The 23,511-nt window shown below is 49.4% G+C and overlaps 1 protein-coding gene across 1 annotated transcript in view; it reads right to left on the bottom strand.

The window, feature by feature from the left end:
* The window catches only part of LOC126522736 (uncharacterized), a 30,795-nt gene extending 8,483 nt beyond the window's left edge, over positions 1 to 22,312 (bottom strand). Inside the window, exons 1-2 of the mRNA XM_050171523.2 lie at positions 22,127 to 22,312; positions 6,355 to 6,392 (exon numbers count right to left, since the gene is read on the bottom strand). Coding sequence (XP_050027480.2) covers positions 6,355 to 6,392; positions 22,127 to 22,229 — 141 coding nt within the window. The 5' untranslated portion in view covers positions 22,230 to 22,312. The remainder of the gene's footprint in view (positions 1 to 6,354; positions 6,393 to 22,126) is intronic.
* Positions 22,313 to 23,511: the final 1,199 nt, after the last annotated feature.

Below are 23,511 nucleotides of genomic sequence, written 5' to 3'. Positions count from 1 at the left end.
CGAAAAGGTTATTTTTCTCGTCTTGAGTATGCGGATGGCCGCAGTGGATATGCGTCCACTGCTGTACCTTCTGCACGCTTCTTGCGAGTCCGTAAGTATTGTTGTAGTGGCCTCTTCGCCCTTGTGGGTGATGGCGAGTGCGATTGCCGCTTCCTCAGCCTCCAGGATGTTGTTGCCTTTGATCGAAGCGCAATTGATTTCTCTAAGCTGGTGATCAACAACGCTGACTACCGCCCCGGAGTGCTCTTTGTATGTGGTCGCGTCGACGTATAACACGTCTTTTCTCGCCGAGAAATATCTGTTGTGTGCTTCTGATCTTGCCTTTCTTCTGGCCTTGTGTAATTTAGGGTGCATGTTTCTCGGTATCGGGCTAACCTCAATGATCTCTCGAATCTCTTTAGGTATGCTTTCCGTGCTGTTAATTTCTCTGCAAGCATCTCTCATACCCAGTATCTTCAGCGTGTTCCTGCCCGTTGGAGTCAGCATGAGTCTCATTTTCTGCGCGAGAAGGTGAGCTTCGATGTGTTCTTGCACTGTGTTGTTTATGCCCAATTGAAGGAATTTCTCCGTCGAGGTGTTGACCGGTAGTCCGAGAGCGCATTTGTAAGCTTTCCTAAGGATTGCCTCTAATTGTTCTTTTTCCTGCTCGAGCGGTGTTTGGTAGGGGACACTGTATACAATCCTACTGATCACGAGGGCCTGTATTAGCCTACATGTGTCCTCTTCTTTCATACCTCGCCGTCTGTTTGAGATTCTTGCGATCATCCTCGTGATCTGAGCTGTAGTGTTTGCCAGCTGTCTGATTGTGTGGTCCACACGACAGTTGCTTTGTATCCACATGCCAAGGATCTTAACTTGGGATACCTCCGGAATCTTCTTCCCCCCTATGAAGATGTCTATGGAGTTTTGCAGATTGTATCCTCTTCTGTAGACTCTGAGCACCTCGGATTTCTCCGGGGAGCAGACAAGCCCGCAGTGTTCAGTGTATGCATGGACTGTATCTGCTGCGCTCTGCAGAAGGTCTTGTTTTTCTCCTAAGGATCCCTTGGTCACCCAGATTGTGACGTCGTCGGCGTATATGGCATGCCTGAGCCCTTCAATTTTTTCGAGCTTCCGTGCTAACCCGATCATAACAATGTTAAAAAGCGTAGGGGATATCACAGAGCCTTGCGGTGTTCCCTTTTTGGGCATGTTGAAGGTGTCAGTCCTGATGCCTCCTATACCAATGGTGGCGGTTCTGTCACTGAGGAAAGCTCTGACGTAGTTGTGTATTCTCTGCCCGCAACCAATGTTGCTGAGACCCTCCAGCACAGCCCTATGACTTACATTGTCGAAGGCCGCCTTAAGATCGAGTGCAAGCAAGATATTTTCTCCATATTTCGGGATGGTAGTAAGTACCTCCTCCTTAATCTGCAGGAGGATGTCTTGCGTTGAGAGGCATTTTCTGAATCCAAACATAGTGTGTGGCATGAGCTCGTTATCCTCCAGGTGGGTCTCCAACCTCTGAAGCACAATTCTCTCGTATACTTTTCCCAAGCAGGACGTTAGCGAAATGGGTCGCAGGTTTTCCAGGCAGGGAGTCTTTCCGGACTTCGGAATCATAACTATTTCCGCATGTCTCCAGTCGTCCGGGATAGTCCCCTGTTCCCAGTGTTTATTTACGAATTCTGTAAATCGTTTGATGGAGTTTTCGTCCAGGTTCCTTATCATGGCGTTGGTGATGCCATCCTTGCCTGGCGTGGTGTTCTTTGTGGCAGACATCACAGCGTGTCTTACTTCTTCTATGGTAATGGGTTCATCTAGAGCGGGATTTGCTTCGCCCGTGTATGCCAAGCTGCAGTCGACGTCCGTTGTATCCCCAATGTAGCGCTGCTTGATGTTCTTTAGCATTTCCCGGTCTGTGCCTTGGAATCGGTGCGCGATCCGTTGGGTCGTTTTACGATTTTCGGACTTGGTCATGGTTGGGTCTATAAGACTCCTTAGCAAGGCCCATGTCTTTTTCCAGCCCAGGGTCCCCTGTAGCTCGTTGCATTTTTGGTCCCAGTTGCGCCCTGCGAGTTCTGTCGCATACTCTTCGGCTTGTCTGGTGACCTCAACGATTTTTAGTCTGAGTTTTCTGTTGTGCTTCTGCCGCCTCCATCTTCTTAGTAGCCCCCGTCGGGCGTCCCATAGGTGTAAAAGATGCTTATCCACCTCGGGTGTGTTGGTGGTGAGGGCGACCTCTCGGGTTAGCCTTTTGCAGTCTGCCTTGATTCCTGCGACCCAGCTCGTAATGTCTGTGATCTCAGTGTCTTCGGACTCCGCCCTAGTTTTTCTATAGGCTACCCAGTCGGTGAGCCTAGCCCGGCCAAGTCTTTTCCTGATCGGGAGGGTTTCTATCTTGATGCGCAAAATGAAGTGGTCGCTGCCAAGCGTTTCCCCGTCGTTTTCCCATCGAGCGTCCCTTACCCCTCTGACAAATGCCAAGTCTGGGCACGAATCTCGGTTGATACTGTTCCCCACTCGCGTGGGTTGGGTGTGGTCTGTGATGAGACTAAGCCTTCTGCGATCCGTTTCTCTGGCTAGGTCCCTGCCTTTTTGAGTTTCCTTAACGTAGCCCCAGCTTTTGTGCCAGGCATTAAAATCCCCCAGGATGACGAGACCCTTCTTGCCTGCTGCTTGTTCTGCCTTGCGTAACAGGTAGCCAAAATTGGCTTTCCTTTGGCTGGGCGGGCTGTAAATGTTGAGGAGAAAGATGCTTTCTTGGCTTCTCTTTTGGGTAATAATTTCAATAAAGACGTGGTCAATGTCCGTTGCGTCGATGTCGTGTTTGATTACGGTGACAGCTTTGGCAACCAGCGTCGCGACCTTACTCTGGCTGAGCCCTTCATAGACTGTGTACCCCGCAAGAGTGGGTGAGCAGCCGGTTTCCTGTAGGGCGATTATGTCTGGCGGAGCTGTGCAGTTAGTGATGTATTGTTTAAGGAGACCCTGCTTTCTGCGGATCCCACGGCAGTTCCACTGCCATATATCGAGGGTTTCCAACTTGACCGGGCGTTTAGGGTTGCTCGCCATACTCAGCCGATGGCCTAGTATAGGGTTTAGTTCTGGATTTCATGCCTGTAAATTGTACTAGGCGTTCTCTGTCCTTGCGCGCCTCCTCTTGGATGTTAGAAACGAGGTTGCTAAGATTCGCTAGTGCATCATTCATGGCCACCATGGCAGTTGTGAATTCCTGCCGCCCTATGGTGGCCGACTGGGTTTCGGCTGTTTGCGGCTTTGAGTTTGTCTGCCCTGTTCTCAGTGCCTTAAGTTCATCTATGAGCTCGTTGAGCTTCTGTCTGAGCTCAGCATTTTCTGCCCTGAGAGTCTGAATAGTTTGCCTTAGCTCATTTACTTCGTCATTCTGCGTGTTCGTGTTCTTTGGAGCAGTGGGAGAGGCTGAGAAAAGATGCGCTTTCCAGCTCACCTTACTGTCTTCTTCCTTCTTGTGTATGGTCTTCTTCTGCTGCTTCTTTTTCGTTTCTGGAGCCTGCCTGGTCTTGGACGCGGATCTCGACCTTGATCTGGACTTGGATGTCGAGCTGGAGTCCCTACTGAACCAGCGTTTCCTGGGCCGGCCACGTCCGCCGGCGTCCTTGGCTTCGGCGTCCGGTTCCTCTTTTTTTCTCCCCCGTGGGCTTCTCGGTTTCCAGAGGCGTTCTTTGCACTCCTTTGCCCGTGTCGGGTGCGCTTCCTTGCACAGCGCACACCTGGGCTCGCAGGTGTGTCCGTCTTCGATTACTGGCTCGGCGCAGTTCGAGCAGACAACGGCGTCAGGTGTCGGGCATACATCCGCCCTATGCCCAGGCTTGAAGCATATATAGCAAACTTGCCGCGATGACCGATAGAGGTAGCAACGCGTCTCGCCGCCGTAGTAGTAAACGTAGCGGGGGACGATCTTGCCCTCGAAGGTAATTACCGCGGTTTGGGAGTTTCCAAGCATTCTTGCGTAAAGTATTTTGACTCCATGGGTACGTACCCGAAGGTGGGCCAGTAATTCGGTCGGCGTTGTACCGGCGTCCAGTCCGTGAATCACTCCTTTACACGAATTGTCCGGCGCTGCCACGTACGCCGTCACTGCATAGTCTTTCGCACCAAAACGTAGACTTGGAATGCTCTGCACTACATTGGCAGTCTCCATGCTTGGCGTGCTGATTATGGCGATGTTCGATCCGTTGCGCAACCGTATAAGCAAGTTGCCTTCGTTGCACATGTCTGGGTTTCCACATGCTTTGGTTATAGCCCGGGCCATCTGATGCGTGCTCAGTTGACTGATGTTGAGCCCATTCTTCGGTCTAATGATGACTTTGAAATCGGTCTTCGGCAGTGGAGGTAGCTTCTCTTGGCGAATGGGATTCTTTTTTAGTTTGGGCTGGCTCGGTGCTGATTTGTCGACCGCTTCGGTCCCGGTTTCCGGAACGGCGATGAGCCTTGAGTTGTGGTATCTTGCAGTAAACCATCCCCCGTTGTCAAGGGTTTTCTTTTGCGATAGGTCGGTAGCGTTGTCGTCGCGTTGGGGGTTCTTTTCGATCGGCGTCGTGGCTCCGATCGTAGCAGACGCGTCGTCGTCAGCCATCCTGGCGCGTCCCGCACGAGCTGCAGGAGCAGCGTTCCGTTGGGCCGTCGGCCCGACGCCCCTTAGGCTTAGAGCAGCGTTCTTCTCCGCGGATCTTCGAGCAGGCAGAGAACGGGAAATATGGACTTACGGTTGAAAACCAGTTATCCACGGGTTTCGCTTGATTAGTAGAGGACGATAGAGCACTGCATTTTCGGCGGCGTCGAGGTCTTCCGGGTGAAATGAGGCGTCGAGGCAGGAGCTCATGCGAAGCGTGACCGCTCCGTTTGGCCCCCTAGCGTCGTCACGCTCGCCCGAGTCCGCTGCCCGACTAATGTCATGACGGTTTGGTCTATGAACTTGTCGATGCTATAGATACTGGCAAGTTCACTGGAGTGGACATGGAGTGGTAAGAAGCACATAAAAAAAAAGCATGGCATATGGTCATGTTTGTGTTATGAATTAATGCACTGCATTACAAAAAAAGAAGAAGCGGGAAATTGCACGCTGAGAACACCGATAAATATATAGTGCGACGTAACTCGAGAAATAGTATTGAAATGTCCAAGAATTTAGAAAAAAAAAAATATTGAATCGTCGCGACGTCCGGCACATCAGTCCCCGTACGCGTCGAAGTCTCTAACATAAAATTATTTTTGAACAGCTCTGATAGCACCCACGCAACATTGCTTGCTTGTATACTGTCAAATGCTCATATTCTGCGGCCTAAAGCTCATGGCACGGTGCGAAAACGCGCACGCGGCGAAAGCGAAACAGTGCGCGGACAAGCATGCAGACGCGCAGTCGGTCGCTGCGAAGCTGTGCGATGGCTGCATTGAGGCTTCGTTCTATTACGCTCCATTTAGATATACAAACACTATAAGAACATATTTCACATAGTTTGGTCTCAGCGTTTGCCTACCTTTCACGCAAGAAGCCGGTTCGGGAGACTAAATCGCGGCGACCGCGCACAGTAGCGTTCACTGTACGTATTCGGTAAAGAGATAGCGTCTGTAAAAGATTCTGTGCCTTCAGTTTGCCCAAGATTATTATTTAGACAGTAAAAAACTTCTCTCGTCTCGAAAGTACTTACAGACATTTCTGAGAGAGCTCCCTCGTGGTGTTTTCAGTGAGCGCTGACAGCAAAACCTATGAGGAGCGCGCCACGTGATCCCTCATACTACGCCAGCGAGGCGCTTCCGATAGATGGCGACTCCGTAACTCCTCGCCGCCAATAAGCGGGAAGCGACCCTTTTGCGTCAGATGCAGCGATAAAACTTACGTAGGCAAATCAAGTTCTTGTGTAGACCAACAGCCGTGGTATATAGTTCAGTGGTACCGATGCTCGTAAACTCGGCTATAATCCCGACTAGATGCATCACGTCAGCTTTTTCTGCAAACGTTCGAGCCGTGTTACATTATATTTCTGAATCATTGTCGCCAGCTTAAGGCACAGTTCGCGCGGATGGGCTGCAGCGGGTCTGATGACGGGGCAGCTGCTGTGACAAAGCCAGTGCCAACGAGCGCTGTCGGCAAGCATGCGATAAGAACAGGCTGACCGCTATCACGGATTGTTCTTTCGTTCTCTAAGCCAGTTCTCGCTGTCCCCGACCAAAAGACGGTTGTCCCCTAGAAGCGCTTTAAATTCTGGTCTGTGGTGACGCTCGCTTACGGCTCTATCAAAAGTTTTGCCAGTACAGGAAGTAATTTCTACGTGTCTAAACTGGTTCGCTATACGGGAGTTGAATCCAAGACCGGAAGCGTGTCGTTCCGCTTACCTGTGCTTCTGCGCCATTCGGTAACCACAGGAGAGGACCTGCGTGGACAGAAGGGGGAAGAGAGAGAGAGCCATTACAACTTGCTCAAGAAGGTCAAGCGCAAAAGGTAATGTATGCCACGTATAGCACCGATCGTATCCTATGTAGCGCTTTCATTTCGTCGTGCTACCTGTTGTATGTAGTACATCAATGACAGGGACTCGACGCAACTTCCCGGCATCAAAGTGCAAACCGACAGACGTGCCCGCGATGAAGGGCCAGTCCACACGTTTCGCGCGTGTTAGCTGGTGACCTCTTCACTGCTTGGAATCTCATATACGGCTTGCGTCTCGTAACTCTGCGCGTTCCATATTTTTTCTTTCTTTTTGCTTCAGATCATAAGCTTGTCCCACTTTTCTTTTTAACGGTCCGTCTTCCCATCTGCTTTGTCCGCGAGTTGTGTGTGCTTGTTCGCGCAAGAATGCAGTTGTGTACAGCGTTTAGCGGGGTGCCCGTGAATTCGTGTGCACCTTCCCAATAGAGAGTATAGAGATATATAGAAAAGGCAGCGGAATAAAAATAAAGTTTCAAGAAGACTCGTCACAGCGGTGTTTTGCTTTATAAGAAGCAGCGTCGTGCACCATTTCGTTGTAGAAGCCGTGATACACTCAATAAAGATACGTGAGTGCGGCGTGGTTGCGCGCCGTCGTTCTGGAGGGCATTCGCGGGCCCGTCGTGACCGAACGCTTAGACCGTCATGGCCTCGAGTATTCTCGTCCTTTCTTAGCTTCCTGCATGGGGCTAAAGATGCGCACCTGCATTGCGCAACTCTGCCGGTGGGCTTGTTTGCGGGGCGCACGAAAAAAGTTAGGCGCGTTTGAGGTGACCGCTGTGCGCGCCCCTGCCTGAAGAAGAATGCGGGCGCTATGTTTCCCCAAAAAGAACGATTGCATGCGTACTGAGGAAAGAAAAGCGACATCTAACCAAGTTGTAAAACCGTTCAGCGTGTCTTCTAACATTTCGTAAACTTGGAGGCGGTTCAGCGGTTCAGTTCTGACTCCTGTATAGTGAGTCGGTGACAACGTAAAAATTACAAACAAGCTCCACCCACAAAAACGCAGTGTACCCATCTGTCACCCCTGAAAAAGAGCTGAGCCAGCAGGAAGGAGGCCACTCACAATTATAAGGATTGCGCAATTCCCTGACGCCAAGCGCAATTGTGCCTTTGAAACAGCTACTATTTCCTTCTTTTACAGTGGAGCTGTTAGAACCTGGTTAGAACCTCGCTTGGTTTCTCTTTACGTCCGCAGCTTCGCCGAACTGGGAGAGAGAGAGCTGAGAGAGAGTGAAAGCAGAGTATAAAAATAGCATCGCGGAGCTTAGCGACGCGGCAAAAAGGGGTGGGGCCTAGCGGGGGAGGAGGAGCGGCGTGCACGCGAGCCAGGAACGCGGCCCGGATGCGTGCACTGTCCTGTGGCGCGAGAGGCAGGGGGGTCAGCTGAGGGAGGAGAGGCGTTCTCCGGCGGCTGCCGCACGTCGCTCCGTACATAGTGGAGACAGCCGCGGCGTCTACTACGGCATTGGCCACGCGACTTGTGGGCGCTGTTTGGCGGACGCCGTGGGAACGCGTTGCCGGCGCTCGTGTGTCTTGTGTGCGGTTTGGCACTACTTTACGGGCCTTCCCCCAGCTTCACTGGTCTCTAGTGTTTGCGATAGCAGAACCACGCATAACTTTTTTCTTTTTTACGACACGGGGCCGCGCCAATACACTCCGACGTAACGCGCGCGCGTTAAGAGGGAGCTTTAGCTCGAGTGCCCCTATCGAAATACATGTAAAAGGAGAATTCGTTTTTCTCGGAAACCACTGCACCAAATTTCACGAGGTTTGTTGCATTTAAAAGGAAAATTTAAAATCTAGTGACGGTTGGTCTCGGATTTTTATTGAGGTCGTCAGTTTTTTACTAAAAATTGGCAAAATCGGAAATTTTCAGGGAACGGAACTATCAGGTTTACAACTCCGTAACTCTGCAATGAAAAATGATATCACAATTCTGTAAATTGCATCTCATAGTACATCTATAAAACGGACAAAGATGATATGTTACACATGAATCTCAAAAGAATTAGTAATGCGTAAACGCAACTTTTGAAGAACGCTTGTACGCAACGTAACAAATTTACGTAATATATAGATTGATACATAGAATTCTCCCGCTTTGAATAATCTAATGGATTCCGTTTACAGAACCGCGATATCTGTTCTTGACGGAGAGATATTAACTTGCAAAGTTCGTGCTTCTATTTTTTTTAAATTTCGATTTCTGAAAATTCTTTCAACAAAATTCAGGTCCTAAATCGAAATTCCGCTTCCAACAGTCACTAGAATTTAACTTTCTCTCTAAAATGCAGCAAAATTTTGTTAAAATCGGTCCAGGGGTTATCTCAGAAAAGCGTTTTTGCGTTTTACATGTATTTAAATAGGCCATTACGGAGTTGGGCCCGAGCTAAAGCTTCCTCTTCGCCTGAGTAGAGTGGCCCAGCCGGAGACCCCAACGTAAGTGACGCCCCCAGCAGAAGTTCCAACAGCGGCTACTTTTTATTTATTTATTAATTAATAAATTAATTTTGCACAGATCTGTCTGTGTCGCTGGTTTCAGGACGAAACATGAATGTGAAGGGCAAATCTTATGGGTGATCCTGATATGCATCGGTCAAAGATAATATTTTTAGCTTGAAACAAAGCTTTTGTGTTCCTGCTAGTCCAGAATTCATATTTCCAGAACAAAGTCATTAAGCTGTGAGTGGGCTCCGGTTGGGTCGGCCCTCTTTCAGAGGGGAAGGGCAGTGTCCTGCTTTCTTTTTTTTTGCACTTCGTTTCCCCCGCGGCATAACGTTATAACGGAGCTAAATACAGGCATGCAGGCCTCTTTCGTGGAGATGTGTGTCTGTAATCTTCGGACGCTGATCGAGACCTTCCTCAGCACAGAAGGCGTTGAACGCGTTCTTGCGCTTCTTGAGAACACATGTGGACTCAGTGACAGACTGATTAATATCGCGGGCTATACATAGCACTATTGTAAATGTTTTCGGTGTTTTTATCTGTATTTTATTTATTAGAGCGCCGCTCTTCGTCGCCCGTTCCTGCGGCGAGCGTCGGTGTTGTGCCTCGGCATACCCGAGCGAACGCGAAGCGCAGCGGGGTATGAAAGACGCGCAAGGAGGAAAGCGGAGAGGAGGGTACGGTAAAAGGATGAGAAGAAAAGCATAGCGCGGCGACGATGGCTACGAGACGGAGCGTCATCTGGGAGGTCTCTCGGCGGCGGCTACTGTGAATCGCGCCCACGCGTCAGCCACGCGCTGGCTGTCGCGATCTCCAGATTAGCGAGGCAGTCGCGCCAAACTTCGCTCCGTATGCAACGTGCAGCACGAGACAGTTGGTCTGCGCCTGCCAATATATCGCGAAACGCAAACACGTATAGAGCTGCGCTCAAATTTCGCATTAGGGAGTGTCGGAATCGTCGGTGTTATTTTTTTTTTTTTTGCTCGTGTGTTCTTCTGTTACATTTAATTCCCTTTACCCCTTATTACAGCAAAGGGTAGCCAGCCGGTCTGTACACCGGCCAACCTCCCTGTCTTTCCCTCCTACTGCTATTCCTCATTCCCTTGGCACCTATCTTGTTACGCCATTGGTAATCTGCACTACCCAACTCCACATCAGTCTCGGCTAAAATGCCAGATGCACCAGTTTGTTCTGTAATCCTTATCGCTGTCTTCGCGTCAAAGTTACGTCTCTAATTTTTCGTTACATTGCTCTCTACGCGGCCCTTGACTTCTTCACAAGCTGCTTCGCTATCCTCGTAAGTTTCAGCCTTCTCGTGATCCAAGTCCACCCGTGACAACGTCGCTAGATACACTTTAATACGGCTTCGTGAGGCTTACTACCATTCACGAATTGCTGTTCCTTTTCGGGGCTGTTGCGCATTTCCTAAATTTATAGCCTATTGATCGGTAGATCTAGCTATTCTTAGATTGATTATTCACTTTCTCAATCATTTGTTGCAACTCATCTCCATCGTTGGTGAACGGCACGTTTAAGGATTCCCCTGAGGTGACATGCGCCCTACCAATGACTCATACCAATGGCTCATCATCATCAGGAATGGCTCATACCCCCGCAAGCAAGCAAAGGTGCAATGGCGCAATATGAATGAAGAAACCAAAGAATGAAAGACCGAAGGAAAGAAAGAAAGAAACAAAGAGAAAAAAAAAACGAAAGAAAGAACGAAATAACCTTTAGGTATAGTGCATTGGGTGCTCGTATGTGTCTTTGAGGAGGTCGACCTACAGCGCAATGCGTTTACTTCACACTGCGGCTCGTTATGTCTTGCAAGAAGTCTGACACTTCCAATAGCATAACTTAATCCACTACCACGTGTACAGCAGGCTTTCGTCTTCACGTGTTACAGGAGTGTAACATGCTGCCGAACTTATTTATTTATTCATTCATTCATTAAAGAGATCCCCATTCAGTGGCACAACGAACATTCCAAGTTCTAAAGCCTGTCGTGTTCTCTTACGTTAAAAACAACCGACAGTTTTTATTCTCCTTCTTTTCTCCACCTGTCAAATGATCGTATAAAATTTTATAGGTTATATTGTATCAGATACAAAAGTGACACCATACTGCTCGGATGACGCAGTCTGACGTCATAAGAGGTTCGGTGCCTCATGTGCCCTTGTATATGGATGCGAGAAAAATCAAGTGCTGTAAGTCGAATCTGAGAAAACTAAGCGCCTAATTATTGAGGAAATGAGAGAGGGAAATGCAGCGTGAAGTGCGAAAAATCGAGTGATCGACATACATGTATGACGTCATGCTCCGCTCACTGCGCAGCACCTTAAAAAAAGCGCTTAATATTTTTCTAGTTAACTGCTTATCTAATAAAGCTTGCTGCTTTGTTCAGGCTATAGCTACCGCGACTGACTGTGTAAAGGCTAGAAATAGTCCGACGGTTGTATGAAAGGCGTCTGTGACATCTGTCTATGCGGCTTGTTTTTGCCAGTTCTGTCCAGTGGTGGGCAATGAAAACACCTCTGACATTGTGCTGCAGGTAAATTGAGCCCCATTCATACTCAACGTGACTCCATTTCAGATCAGCGCACTAAGTATTTCTGCTCACGACCAGTTTAGTCAAGGCGCTACATTTACTGACGCCATCTTCCATGTACTCCGCTTCGTTAGCGATGGCGTACTAATCTTTTATTGCTTATTTTTCTTTCTCGCAATGCTTGAATTCAATGACTAACTTGTTCGTGCGCTTCGAGCCGGTCAATCAGTTATATATTTAAAGAAAAAAAATCATAAAGAGATCAGGAAAAATAATTTGCTCACATCGACATTTCATTATTCAGTAATTACGAATACCGACTAGAACGTGTACGAGTAATCATCCTATACTGTCTTGACTTCAGGGGCGAGTGAAGCGACATAAGTGAAAAGAAATTACGCAACGTTTACGCATTTATCGGCAGTCTATCATAATTCGCGACATAAGGGGTTACAGTCGCCGTAAAGGAGTTCTTAAAAGCAGACTTTCCGTTGTGACGATAAAACGAGCGCATCGCCGACAGCGTCCTGCATGTTAACTACCCCCGCAAAACCCGGGAAGACGGGGCGCGGAACTGCGCCGAAGTCGTGCGAACTGTTTCGCGTATACGCAACGCGTCACGATCGTGCTTGCTCTTCCGGAGGGGTCGTCAGCGTGAGGCCGGCGGGATCACGCGATCTCTCAGCGCAACTAATTCGGCAGTGGAAGATAGCCATCAGCCGAACGCAAGGGCACCGCGAAGTTACGGCGCGCATCGTCGTGCATCGAACAACCGCGCCGGCGGCGATTCGCGAAGCATGCAGCATGTGGCTAATGAGTCACGTCAAGCCCCCGCGCGCCCTTGCTTGCCTCATCCTCCTCCTTTCGGAATGGGGCGCCAGCCCGAAACGCAACGATCAACGCTCGGTGCGCGCCCGCCGCCGAGTCGGACGCAGCCGAGGAAGGAAGGGAAAAAAAAAATAACGTGGCGTGGAGGAAGGAAGTGCTCTCCTGGCGCCAATCAGACCTTGACACTGGACGGCCGTTTGCCGCGGGAACGGCCCGCTGTTCATGTGTGTTTGTGTGTCGACGCGCTTGGCCGCGAGGAAGGAAGCCTGAGCGAACCGGGCAAGGGCGCTAATCTGGCCTTTGACTTCCATTTCAATACGACGACGCCCCACGTTGACCCCGAGCAGCGTGCAGCGCGAAGCGCGCGAGCGGAGGTTATTTTACGAAGGCGAGTGCGAATTACGCGCCACTCACGGCCCGCCATTTTTTTTTTCTTTTTCGGCGCCTCTTTTTCCACCTGCGCGCCCACGTTCGGCGGCGTGTTTGTGCAGACGAAACAGGATGGTGCTGGTTGTTTGTAATTCCTATAGCGAACGTTGTCAGCTGTGAGAGACGTTTGCGAGGGCGAAGCATCCTGAACACTGTCAAAATTTCGCCAAATTAACGAATTCTGTGAGGGCGACAGTTTGAGCCAATCAGAAAGGCCGTGGCAATGCTCTGGACCACTCAGAGCTGATAAGATGGCGCATTCGGCAATATGGCGGAATTCGACAATGTTCAAAATTAGCACACTAGTTCAGTAGATTACGTAGTAATTCTGCGGAAACCCGCAAGGTGGAGAGAAGTAATTAATGAAGGGAAAATCAGACATCCACCCGTTCGTAGCAATTGCTACAAAGGAAACCCATACGGGTTCCTCGAAAGGAAAGCCTCAGAGTTGAAGAAAAATTCGTCCTGGTCCGGGACTCCAACCCGGGACCACCGTCTTTTCGGGGCAGCCGCTCTACCATCTGAGCTAAAAAGGCGGCTAGCAGAAGGCAGGCCGAAGTCGAACTTGTCGACAACACGAAGCAAAGGCAAGTGTTTGACGTAGTAGTTCTGCGGAAACCCGCAAGTTGGAGAGAAGTAATTAATAAAGGAAAAATCAGACATCCACCCGTTCGTAGCAATTGCTACAAAGGAAACCCATACGGGTTCCTCGAAAGGAAAGCCTCATTATCAATTCCTTTATTAATTACTTCTCTCCACCTTGCGGGTTTCCGCAGAACTACTACGTCAAACACTTGCCTTTGCTTCGTGTTGTCAACTAGTTCGACTTCGGCCTGCCTTCTGCTAGCCGCCTTTTTAGCTCAGATGGTAAAGCGGCTGCCCGGAAAGACGGCGGTCCCGGGTTCGAGTCCCGGACCAGGACGAACTTTTCTTCAACTCGGAGGCTTTCCTTCCGAGGAACCAGTATGGGTTTCCTTTGTAGCAGTTGCTACGAACGGGTGGATGTCTGATTCTCCCTTTATTAGTTCAGTAGATAGCTCTCGCCTGTCCGCCATATTAGAGCAGTCTTGCCAGATTGTCGCGTGTTTTTCTTTTTTCACGTTCCGAGGCAAAATTTCCCTTTATCGACCTTGTTCAGCAAGATGGTAAGATTCCCCTTGCTTTCCTGACTTGAACGAATTTATTAATCAAACACTTCTAAAGAATAAAAAAAGGTTGTTTCTTTGATTTGATATACTTGTTGATAAAAAGGTCACTTGCATAACATACACATTTACAATCAACTCGTTCAAAATGGATGAGAAAAGAAATGGAAATGCATTCAACTAGCAAACACCCGGCATACGCGGTCGAGTTTCGCATGCGTTTCTGTGCGGGCAGCCAGTCGGGAGAGATGTTTAATAGCCATTTACAATGTCTTGATAACATGCTTCTTTTCTAAATCTCACACAGAAAGCGCTTTCATGCAGTACCCGCTTTCAACACCTTTTTTCTTAATCCATCAAGCGATTCGTAAATGAGCAGCTATAGTTCCAGCTCGCCACGTAAGCACGTTTCAAGGATCATACTTAGCTGCGAGAATAAAAGATAAATATCACTGAATGTTGACTTTTCGATGCAAGGACGTGTCCCCGCCAAACATTGGTTGATGGCACAAAAACATATGAAGCTCTGGTAGTGGTCACCATTCACTGCAGCTAGTAACTCATTTAATTAAGGACTGTCTAAGCACCTTTGCCGGAAACTTCTTCCTACAATTCGTCTTACCAGCGCTGCGAATAATATAAACCTAATTGTAAGGTCGCTTATACGTTAGTCCTGCTTTGCAGTAGTCATCGCCGGTCGGCTGCTACATGCTCCAACAAACCTCGCCGCCCGCAACATGCGCGGATTTCGAAACTATGCAACATTGCGTATGCGCGCGAAGGTATAGGCCGGCCGGATTGAGTCGAAATCAATTGGTTCTTCACAAAAGTAAATGTTGCTGCTATTGTTGGTAGTCTGCACTATGAGAAACTGACAATATACTGTTATCGACCACTTAAGAATTTCTGATGTTTTAAATTTTAAAAAATAATAATTTTCACGTTTTCCCTCGGATCCCTAATTTTCCGCTCATCATGGGAGAGTTCCCAGGATTTGGCAGCACTGGAAGGACTAGATGTACACAACAGCGCTAGTGGCATCATCTTGTGACACTGAAGCCAACTAGAGCACACGTTACTACAATTGCAGTAACAATTAATTTCTACCTATCTGATGGTAAAATGGCGTCGGCAGCAACAATCATGTCTTTGCCATTTGTAAAGAGTTGAACTGAGTTACATTCAATTATCCCAGTGCAGTAGGCTTCTTTTTCTTTCTTTTTTTTCACTTTGCTAGAACGATGACGCAACCTCAACAACTCTTTCAAGTCCTTGTAGTTGAAACTGTCACAAGATGGCGATACCAGCACTGCCGTCGCCATCTACTTTACCGTTGACGTCTCAGATATTCCCCAAACAGCAGGCTAAAGTTATCTACTAAACCACTTTATAGAATACGCAGAATACCGGAGCTTTCGTGTTGCGTGAATGATCCGCCTTTCTGCGATCCGCCTTTCCAGTATGACAGGCTTAAACTACCTAAAACCCTAAAACTACTGCGGAGAAAGACAGATCGGACCATGGGCGGACCGGTATACGGAGAGCCAGATGTACAAAAGAAAAAAAAGTCGCAGTTTCTCCAGAAAGGCAGAGCATCGATTGCAATAGCAAATTACAAGACAGCCATACGAAGTAAGGATAGCACTTTTATCAGCCGTATGAACTTCTAAACGTTCTCTTGCTGACTAAATTAACAAGCATGGTGTCAACTAAACGCGCTCAGCAAACATGAACACATCACACTCGATAACCGCGGACTCTCGCTGTCGAAACGCAGGCGTGAACGAGCGCTGCAGCGGCAGCAGCGAACGAAGTGACCTTCGGGCTGTCTGCCGCTTCAATGCAAACTGAGCGCCGAGAACACAGCACACACAAAGCTGCGAGCCGTCGACGGACCTATAGACTCTGCCCCCAACGCAGATTGCTCTCAAGATACGGTCGCGCTACCGCGTGCAGCCACCAGATAAGCAGTTGCAGCCGGAGTATAACGCCGCTACTCCTCCCCCCCCATCCCCTCCACCCGGTACCTCGCACGCAACGTTGGGTGCCTCGCGCGCGACGGAAGACGGCGCGCTTCCTTCCCGCTCTCCTATTCGCGCTCGCACATTCAGCGTAAGGCACGCGGCGACGGCGTTATAGTCCTTGGATTTTATAAGGAACATCACGGCGACGCCGACGGCAGAAATGCGCCTGGAGTGTCCATATAGGTGCTATCGCAATGAAAAAACAGAGTAAAGACAAACCTATCGATTGATAGGATACTAAACTTGGCACCATACGGCTCAGCTAAACCATACAACGTCAAAAGTGCCTCGGTAGGGTGACCTAGAATACTGGTCTCTCTATCTCTATTCTCGGTACCTGCGGTAGAAGAGATGGCTGCGCAAGACGGCTGCGCAAAAAAGAAAGACAAGAACTTGAAAGCATGTCCTACATTCAAAGAGCGATTTGAATTACGCATTACGAACACTTTTTAATATAGTCGTACGTTACAACACGTGTTAGCGAGTAGGGCGCGAGCAGAATTATCATTCGCTTATGCGGCTGACGGGGCAGAAAGTCGGCCTGCATGCGCCGCCGCTGCAGATGCGACGCAGTCGCTCCGTTTGCGGAGAGAGAAAGAAAATAAAAGGGGAGAAAGGGGATGGGGGGCGACAGAGTGGTTTCGCCGGTCCATTTTCGTCGCCGACTCGCCTCCAGCGGCGCACAGTAAGCTCGCCTTTCACAGGGAACAGGCTCTTCGCGTGGCCGCTGTCGGTGTGACCCGCGCGGCGCCTAAACGGCACAAAAGCGCCGAGCTGCACTTGCCGCGGGCGACGAATATGAATGGCGTTACGCTCACTTACACTCTCTGCGTGGCCCTGCGCTTCTTTCTTTCTTTCTTTCTTTTTTTTAATGCGCGTTAGTTACGATTTGGTTACGTCGTCTCCTATTCCCTTGTTTACGTCTTGCGCCTTCGCGTTTTGCTGCCCGTACAGCTCCACCTGTGTACATGGAAAGTTAACGCGCCCCGATTCCTAAAAGAGAGCGTTTCGCTGGCCTTCTTGTTTTCCGCGATGTGCACTGAATTTCACGGCGGCATGAGAACGAGGCCAGTGGCGGCAGTTGTATAATTATGTGGTCGAGAACAATGGGAGTATTCGTCTTAATTACGCTCGTTCTTGTTTCTATCGGATTTCCCCTTTTTTCTTATTCCTCGCCTTACAAAGAAAATAGCTTCAATAACTGGCTGTGTTTGTGATTCGATGATTTAAGATGGATAGGTACACAGTGGCCGCGATTAAGGTATCACGTGTTTCGGTGTTTTACCTCTGTTCGGTGCTACTGAATCGCGCTTTTGACGAAGTGGCCAGTCATTTACCGCTCTTGAGAACGAAACTGATCTACTGAAGTCCGTCCGAAGGTAACCTTGCGCACAGTCGCTGTGGACTAATTGGTTGGTTGACTGATTCATTGGTTATGTTAAACGGCCCAAAACAACAGATGGGTTATGAGGGGTGCATTAAGGGTACATCTCCGGATGAATTATCACGATATGTCGCTTTTTTTTTTTGCCTGTACCTAAATCTACGCGCACTAATAACTTTGTAGTTTTTGAAGAAAGTTGAAGGAAAGGCAGGGAAGTTAACAAGAACAAAGTAGACAGTTTGTTACCCTACACTAGGGAAAGAGATATGGTTAGGTAGAAAGATAAGAAAATAGTAGAGAGAGAGAGAGAGAGCCCATGCACACGATCACAGCCGTTCACCGCTACACTCGGGGGGTAATGCTTCAATTTAATCGAAAAGTTATGCTTTCCCCAGTGAGCGGATGAAAAGCGCAAGGCCATTGCGCGCAGGAAGCTCGTAGGACATTAAAAAAAAAAGAAATAAACATACATATTCTCAGAGCCACTTTTTCCGATGTACGTTCAGCGTCGGAAGTCTACGGGGCGCGGTTTTCACGTGAAAGATGAATTCCCGCTAAGTTTGCGCCCTCGGCCGGTAAAAGATTATAACACTGCCTTGGTCGCGTATACATATATACTGTTGTTGGCTACAATCCTGAATTCCAGGCTGTGCGCACAGGTTGCGTAAATATTCAACTTTTCTTTTCTGCTGACCTCGCGCCACGTAGCGTTTTGACGCCGATAGCATACGTTTTAGCTGATATGAATTTTATTGTCTCATTCAGGGATGGCCACGTCTGCTCCCCATCGAAGTAAGTGAACCGCTGTAGTGCGTTGACAACCGATTCATCCGACACGTCCGTGGCTTACACGATAAGGGGTACAGGCACCGATCATCGAAAACCGTGCAACCCTGCGTAAGCTTTTATGTTTGATTATTTCGAATACATCTCCTGTGCTATTTCGTGGGCTTGATACAGGTTCATTTACCAACTTTTCAGAAGTTAGCAGGCTGTAACGGGAATAGACATCGCTAAAGACGTGTTGGCGTAGAGAGCCGACAATTTGGCACGGCGTTTGTTCATTCTGGATTGAGCACTTCTTTTTTCAAGTTCCCGAAACGTGTTATCACAAAGTAATGAAACGTCAGTAGGATGAAATAAGGGAGAAGATATTATACGCCTAAATGTTTAAAATTGCGCTGTGTTATGTGGCGTATGTGGGCGCTAAATCCGCTGAAGCCCCAAAACCATAAGCGCCCATGAATGTGTCACGCTACTGTCACGCGCAGTGGCGAATGTCCAAAAGGGAAACGCACTTTCTAGATTGTCTTTTTTTTTTGAATAGTGGAGCTGTTAGAACATCGCTGGGTTTCTCTTGACGTACTTCGCCGACCCGTGGGAGGAAGAGCTGAGACAGAGTGAAAGCAGAGTATAAAAACAGCACCGCACAGCATAGCGACGCGGCGAGGGTGGGTGGAGCCTTGCGGGAGGGAAGGAGCGGCGTGCACGCGAGCGAGGAACGCGGCCCGGATGCGTGTACTCTCCTGTAGCGCGCGAGGCAAGGGGGCCAGACGAGGGAGGAGAGGCGTTCTTCTCCGGCGGCCGCTAGGGTTCCTCGATGTCCTCCTCGCCCGCCGCTCTGTACAGAGTGGAGACAACCGCGGCGTCTACTACGGCGCTGGCCATGCGAATCGCGGACGACGTAGTAGACGCCTTTGGCGGACGCCGAAGGGACGCGTTGCCGGCTCTCGTGTGTCTTGTGTGCGGTTTGGCACTACTTTCCTGGCCTTCCCCCAGCTCCACTGGTCTCTGGTGTTTGCGATAGCAGAGCCACGTATATTTTTTTTCTTTCCAGCCCCCTTTTCCCTTCCCCCAAGCGTATAGTAGCCAACCAGACGCTTTCCCAGTTAACACCTCCCTGCCTTCTCTTGTTCTTTTTTTCTCTCTCTTGCTAGTTTGTTTTCTCACGCTAGCGTTTCATTCTGGCGTGATCGTTAGCACCTAAATATTCACTTTAGTACACTTGAAGACACTTTGTACGACCACACAATGTTGCCGGTACGTGTGGTGGGTATTACGTACCCACAAGGGCAACCCTGATACTCTTCTATCTTTTCAGTACCCATAGTGCACAGGGCATTCATGCAGTTAAAGCCTTGAGCACCACTATATAGCGGAAAATCAATCGCGTCGCGGATTGAGTTTTTTTTTTTTTCTTCGGGTGTGCTGCTCGGACGGCGTGGTTGACTTGACAGCACAGTTACCAGCACAGATAGGCACGATTCATGAATAGCATGGTCGACGAGTTTATTACGATACATTTCCGCAACAGCATCGCGAACTGGACTATTCGGTGCAATTGCATTCGAAAATAGAGCTGTGCTACGTAACAGCGGAGTACTCGATTTCGGTCTCTGTCTGTGTGCCTCACTGTTTCGTGGTGCTTTTCTTTAGCATGCATTGCCACCTTGATGTTTAAGTCCTTGAGCAATCAGCATGTTGTGTAATGCTTTAGAAGAGAAAACAGCGTATACGTCGTACGAACAAACGTCAGATGAAGAGTGAACAATGCGTTCCAATGCACCCAGTATGGCGGACCTCTTGTGTGACGTGTGCGCTTTTTCTGAGTAGTCTACGCTTTGCCGCACTAAGCTGCGATATATTGCGTAAATAATGTCGCTTTCGACAACGTAAAAAGTTTTCAGCTGCGCGTGTAGCGGACCTGCAGAGGGTGCTTACCAGGCTGCGTTGGAGCAACGTGGCGAAGCGCGCTTTCCGGAATCTGGATGAACGGTCGTTCGCGTTACACATCACTCCAAGTTCCCGTTTTATCTAGTAAAAATCCCAAGATATCCTCCGTCAGACTTTCTGAACTGTGTATTGTTGAGTTTCGAGTGTCCATTACAAAAAAAGGATAATAGTAAGTTGATTAAGAATAGTCGATCCGTGTGCGACATGCACGGTGCAACCTGAGGCAATGTGTGCTGTTATTCTTAGCACTCGCGCCGGGCGCTCGCAACGAGCGAGCATATAAGAGCTGACCATGATATGTCGTAAGCAACGTAGCGCATGCAGAGCATGGCAAGCGTCAGCGTAGTAAACTACGTAGCAGAGCTTGTCACGTTCGCCACAGCGTACACAAGTTCCTTCTCTGTCAACTCAAACGTTTTACTTACAGATCGTATTTTTTCTCAACTCCAAATTGCTTGTTGCTAGAAGCTAACAAAAATCAAACAGATTAAAGTGCGTAGATATTTCCATTCGTGATGGTCGGCGGCATACGATGCTACCATGCTGAGTTATTCCTCGCATGTATTTTTGTTTCTTTCTGTGGAACGTGCACTAATCGGCTCTGGCTGATGAATGTCAGATCTCAATTTATCCGTAGCGCCTCCTGAGTAATCAGTGACGCATATTATTTCCGAGGCAACAGTGCAGCACTTGACCGCGCGAGCACGTGATGGTTATGCGGTGAGCGCGTTCAGAACAGAAGGGGCCGAATTCACAAAGATTTTTGTTCGTAAGTTGTCTTCGTCATTGGCCAGCCGCCTTCGCTAATACAGCCGAATGCCTTTATAATGAAGTGCTCGGCGCCTCCGAAGTCATTCGTTGTACAGGTCACTTCGTTGTAAAGGTTTGCGCAAAGCACCACTTGCAATAGAACGGGGACATGGTTATTCTATCGTTATACAGGTAATTTCGTCGTAGAAGCGTTCGTTGCAGAGGCATTCGACTGTGATGGAAGTCCATCATCAGGATTGACTGATCTTACGAACAATAGTAGCGTAACATGGTTTTGTGGATACGCGTCCAGATTTTCAGATGAGGGCATGCCGACAGCATCTCTCGTGCTTACTCGTGAGCTTATATTTGCTGTAAAACAGCAGCCTTTGAGGCCAGTGGCAAAAATACAAGCCCTATACTATCTTCAGTGGGAGACATTCAAGGAGACAAGTAACTGCTGTTGTTGATAGATTATCACACCTACCTACTGCTAATCAGCGCCGGCGATATCCGCGCGTCGTGCCGCTATCACACCGTCTAGAAGATAGCGTATGGAAGTGCGAACGCCGGTCCGCACTTTCAATATGGAGAAAACCAAAGCGCGACTGTAGTCCACTTGATTACGATGGTTGCCTATTTGACTGATGACGCCCAACTGAAGAGTAGGAGACGTGTATTCAAATAGCGACTTCAGCAGGCCAAATGCAATTGTCCAACACACACGTCTTATCCATCGGTGCATCGACACTGGGCCCCATGATTACGTGCTACAGACTCTCAGCACAGCAGCAACTCCAAGGGTGTCGCTCATGAGAGAACGTGAGAAATAAGGGCGCAGGTGCGGATGATACTCGTCGCGAACTGTTTCTATATTACAACGTCACATTACTGCGAAAGAATTCTGAACGGAGTGTGATTAAGTTGTGCACGACCTATAATTGACTCACTTTCGCATTCCCAAAATACACACAGACTCTGACGAACATAAATATCTCTGCACCCGTTTTGACTAGCAGGTGTTCTTTTAAAGCTCACCAAACTCTCAACATACCGGCACTTTTTTTTTCCTTCGAGCCTGGTGGAGTTTTCCGGCACAGCACACTAGAAAAGCTCTCAATCTGGACGACTCCACCAATACGTTTACTCCGGACCTGGAGCAAAACAAACTTCTTTCTCTCATACTGCGTCCACCGGAATGCTTCAGGTAGCCGAACGCGCGACCACGCGCCAGCAGAAGGACGCACGTAGCCGCCGACCCACCGCGGCGGGTCTGTACGAACCAGAACACATATACCCGTCTTGATAGATTGACTGCCTGCGCACAACCCAAGATCCGAGCGTAGGGTTCACCTCGTCGATCGAAAGGTTCCCGGCAGAGCTTCCACTCACCGATCAGGAGTAGCAGGGTCGCAGCCCGGGTTCCGTGCCTCAGCATGGGCAGGGTTCGCAGCCGCCGAGGCTGCTGCTGCTGCTGGCGGTGGTTGTGGCGCATGGCTGACGGCTGGACCGACACTGGCGGCGGTCGAATGGCCGTGCGCGCCTCGCGAGGGCGCCCGGGATGATGAGGCGGTCGCCTGTCCCGCTGACACGCTTTTTCTGGAAAGAGAAGCGAGAGCGCCTTTTTTGCTCCGCACCACCGCTGCCGCCGCTCCGCGCCTCCACCCCCCCCCCCCCCCTCATTCCCTTCTCTCTTCGTCCACGGCGCATCGTGCGTACTAGCGCTATTACCACATGCACTGCTCTCCTCCTCTTCGACCCCTTGCCCGTTCCTCTCTCTGTTCTCTGCGCGGGCCGATCGCCGCCGCCGCGTGCGAGCACCATTCCATTGCAAATGCGAGCGCGCGCATAAGCCAGTGTACTGCTTAGGAAAGAAAGAAAGAAAGAAAGAAAGAAAGAAAGAAAGAGAAAGAAATGTTCTTTCGCTGAGCGCTTCTTTCTCCGTGCATCTTTGCTTGCCATCGGTCTGTGACTATGGCTCACTTCCCCCCCCCCCCCCCCCCCCCCCCACTCCCTCCTCTTGGTTCGCCGTCGGCCGAAGCTGAGTACTGTGGAACGCGGACTTGCTGCTGCTGGGAGGGGCGGCTCTCGGCATGCCGTGCGCGCCGGCTTGTACCGCCAGGTTTCGAGAGGAAAAAGTCGCGCGTCAGCACGCGTTGTCGCTGACCCCTGTACCGTTTAGTTCTCTCTTTCGCATTTCGCTGCGTAATACGTTTAGGGCAAAAAATCCGCGCGCGAGATCCTGCACGCTTGAATGTCGTTCCTCTTTTCGTCTACACCTCGGTTGGCTTATTTTGACGAGTAGGACATTATGGGTGCATGTTGTTACGAGGTACTTTAGAGCCGCGTCTGAATTCTTGTTTGGGAAAACCCACCGAAACTCTTTGTATAGAGACCACAAGTCAGTGATTCTAGTGCGACTTCTACGGAAGTAATGTATAGTAATCAGGGACCGTCATAGATTCCAGGCGAACGGTGCGGTAAACGCATGAGAAGCTTGCGGAATGGTTTCACTACCCGCGCAAACGTTCTAATTGAAATGGTTAGTGTCACATAACTTTGCGACGATCCATGTTTGCCGTTTTGGTAAACGAAGGCCAGTGCAGAGCCCAGTTGTATTACCGGAACGGCAGTGACTGGCGCGCAGGCGGAATTAATCCCGAGTGCGCACTGAGCGTTTTTATCACCGGCGTCCATGATGCCTAGTCAGCTGCTAAAAAAGAAGAAAAAGACAGCCTTAAAGCTGCCTGCGTCATCTTGCCTGGGGACCCCCAACT

This window comes from Dermacentor andersoni, chromosome 6 (assembly GCF_023375885.2).
Source record: "Dermacentor andersoni chromosome 6, qqDerAnde1_hic_scaffold, whole genome shotgun sequence".
In the NCBI taxonomy this organism is placed as follows: domain Eukaryota; kingdom Metazoa; phylum Arthropoda; class Arachnida; order Ixodida; family Ixodidae; genus Dermacentor; species Dermacentor andersoni.
The sequence above is the reverse complement of the archived record's forward strand: the minus strand, read 5'-3'. Positions and strand labels throughout refer to the sequence as shown.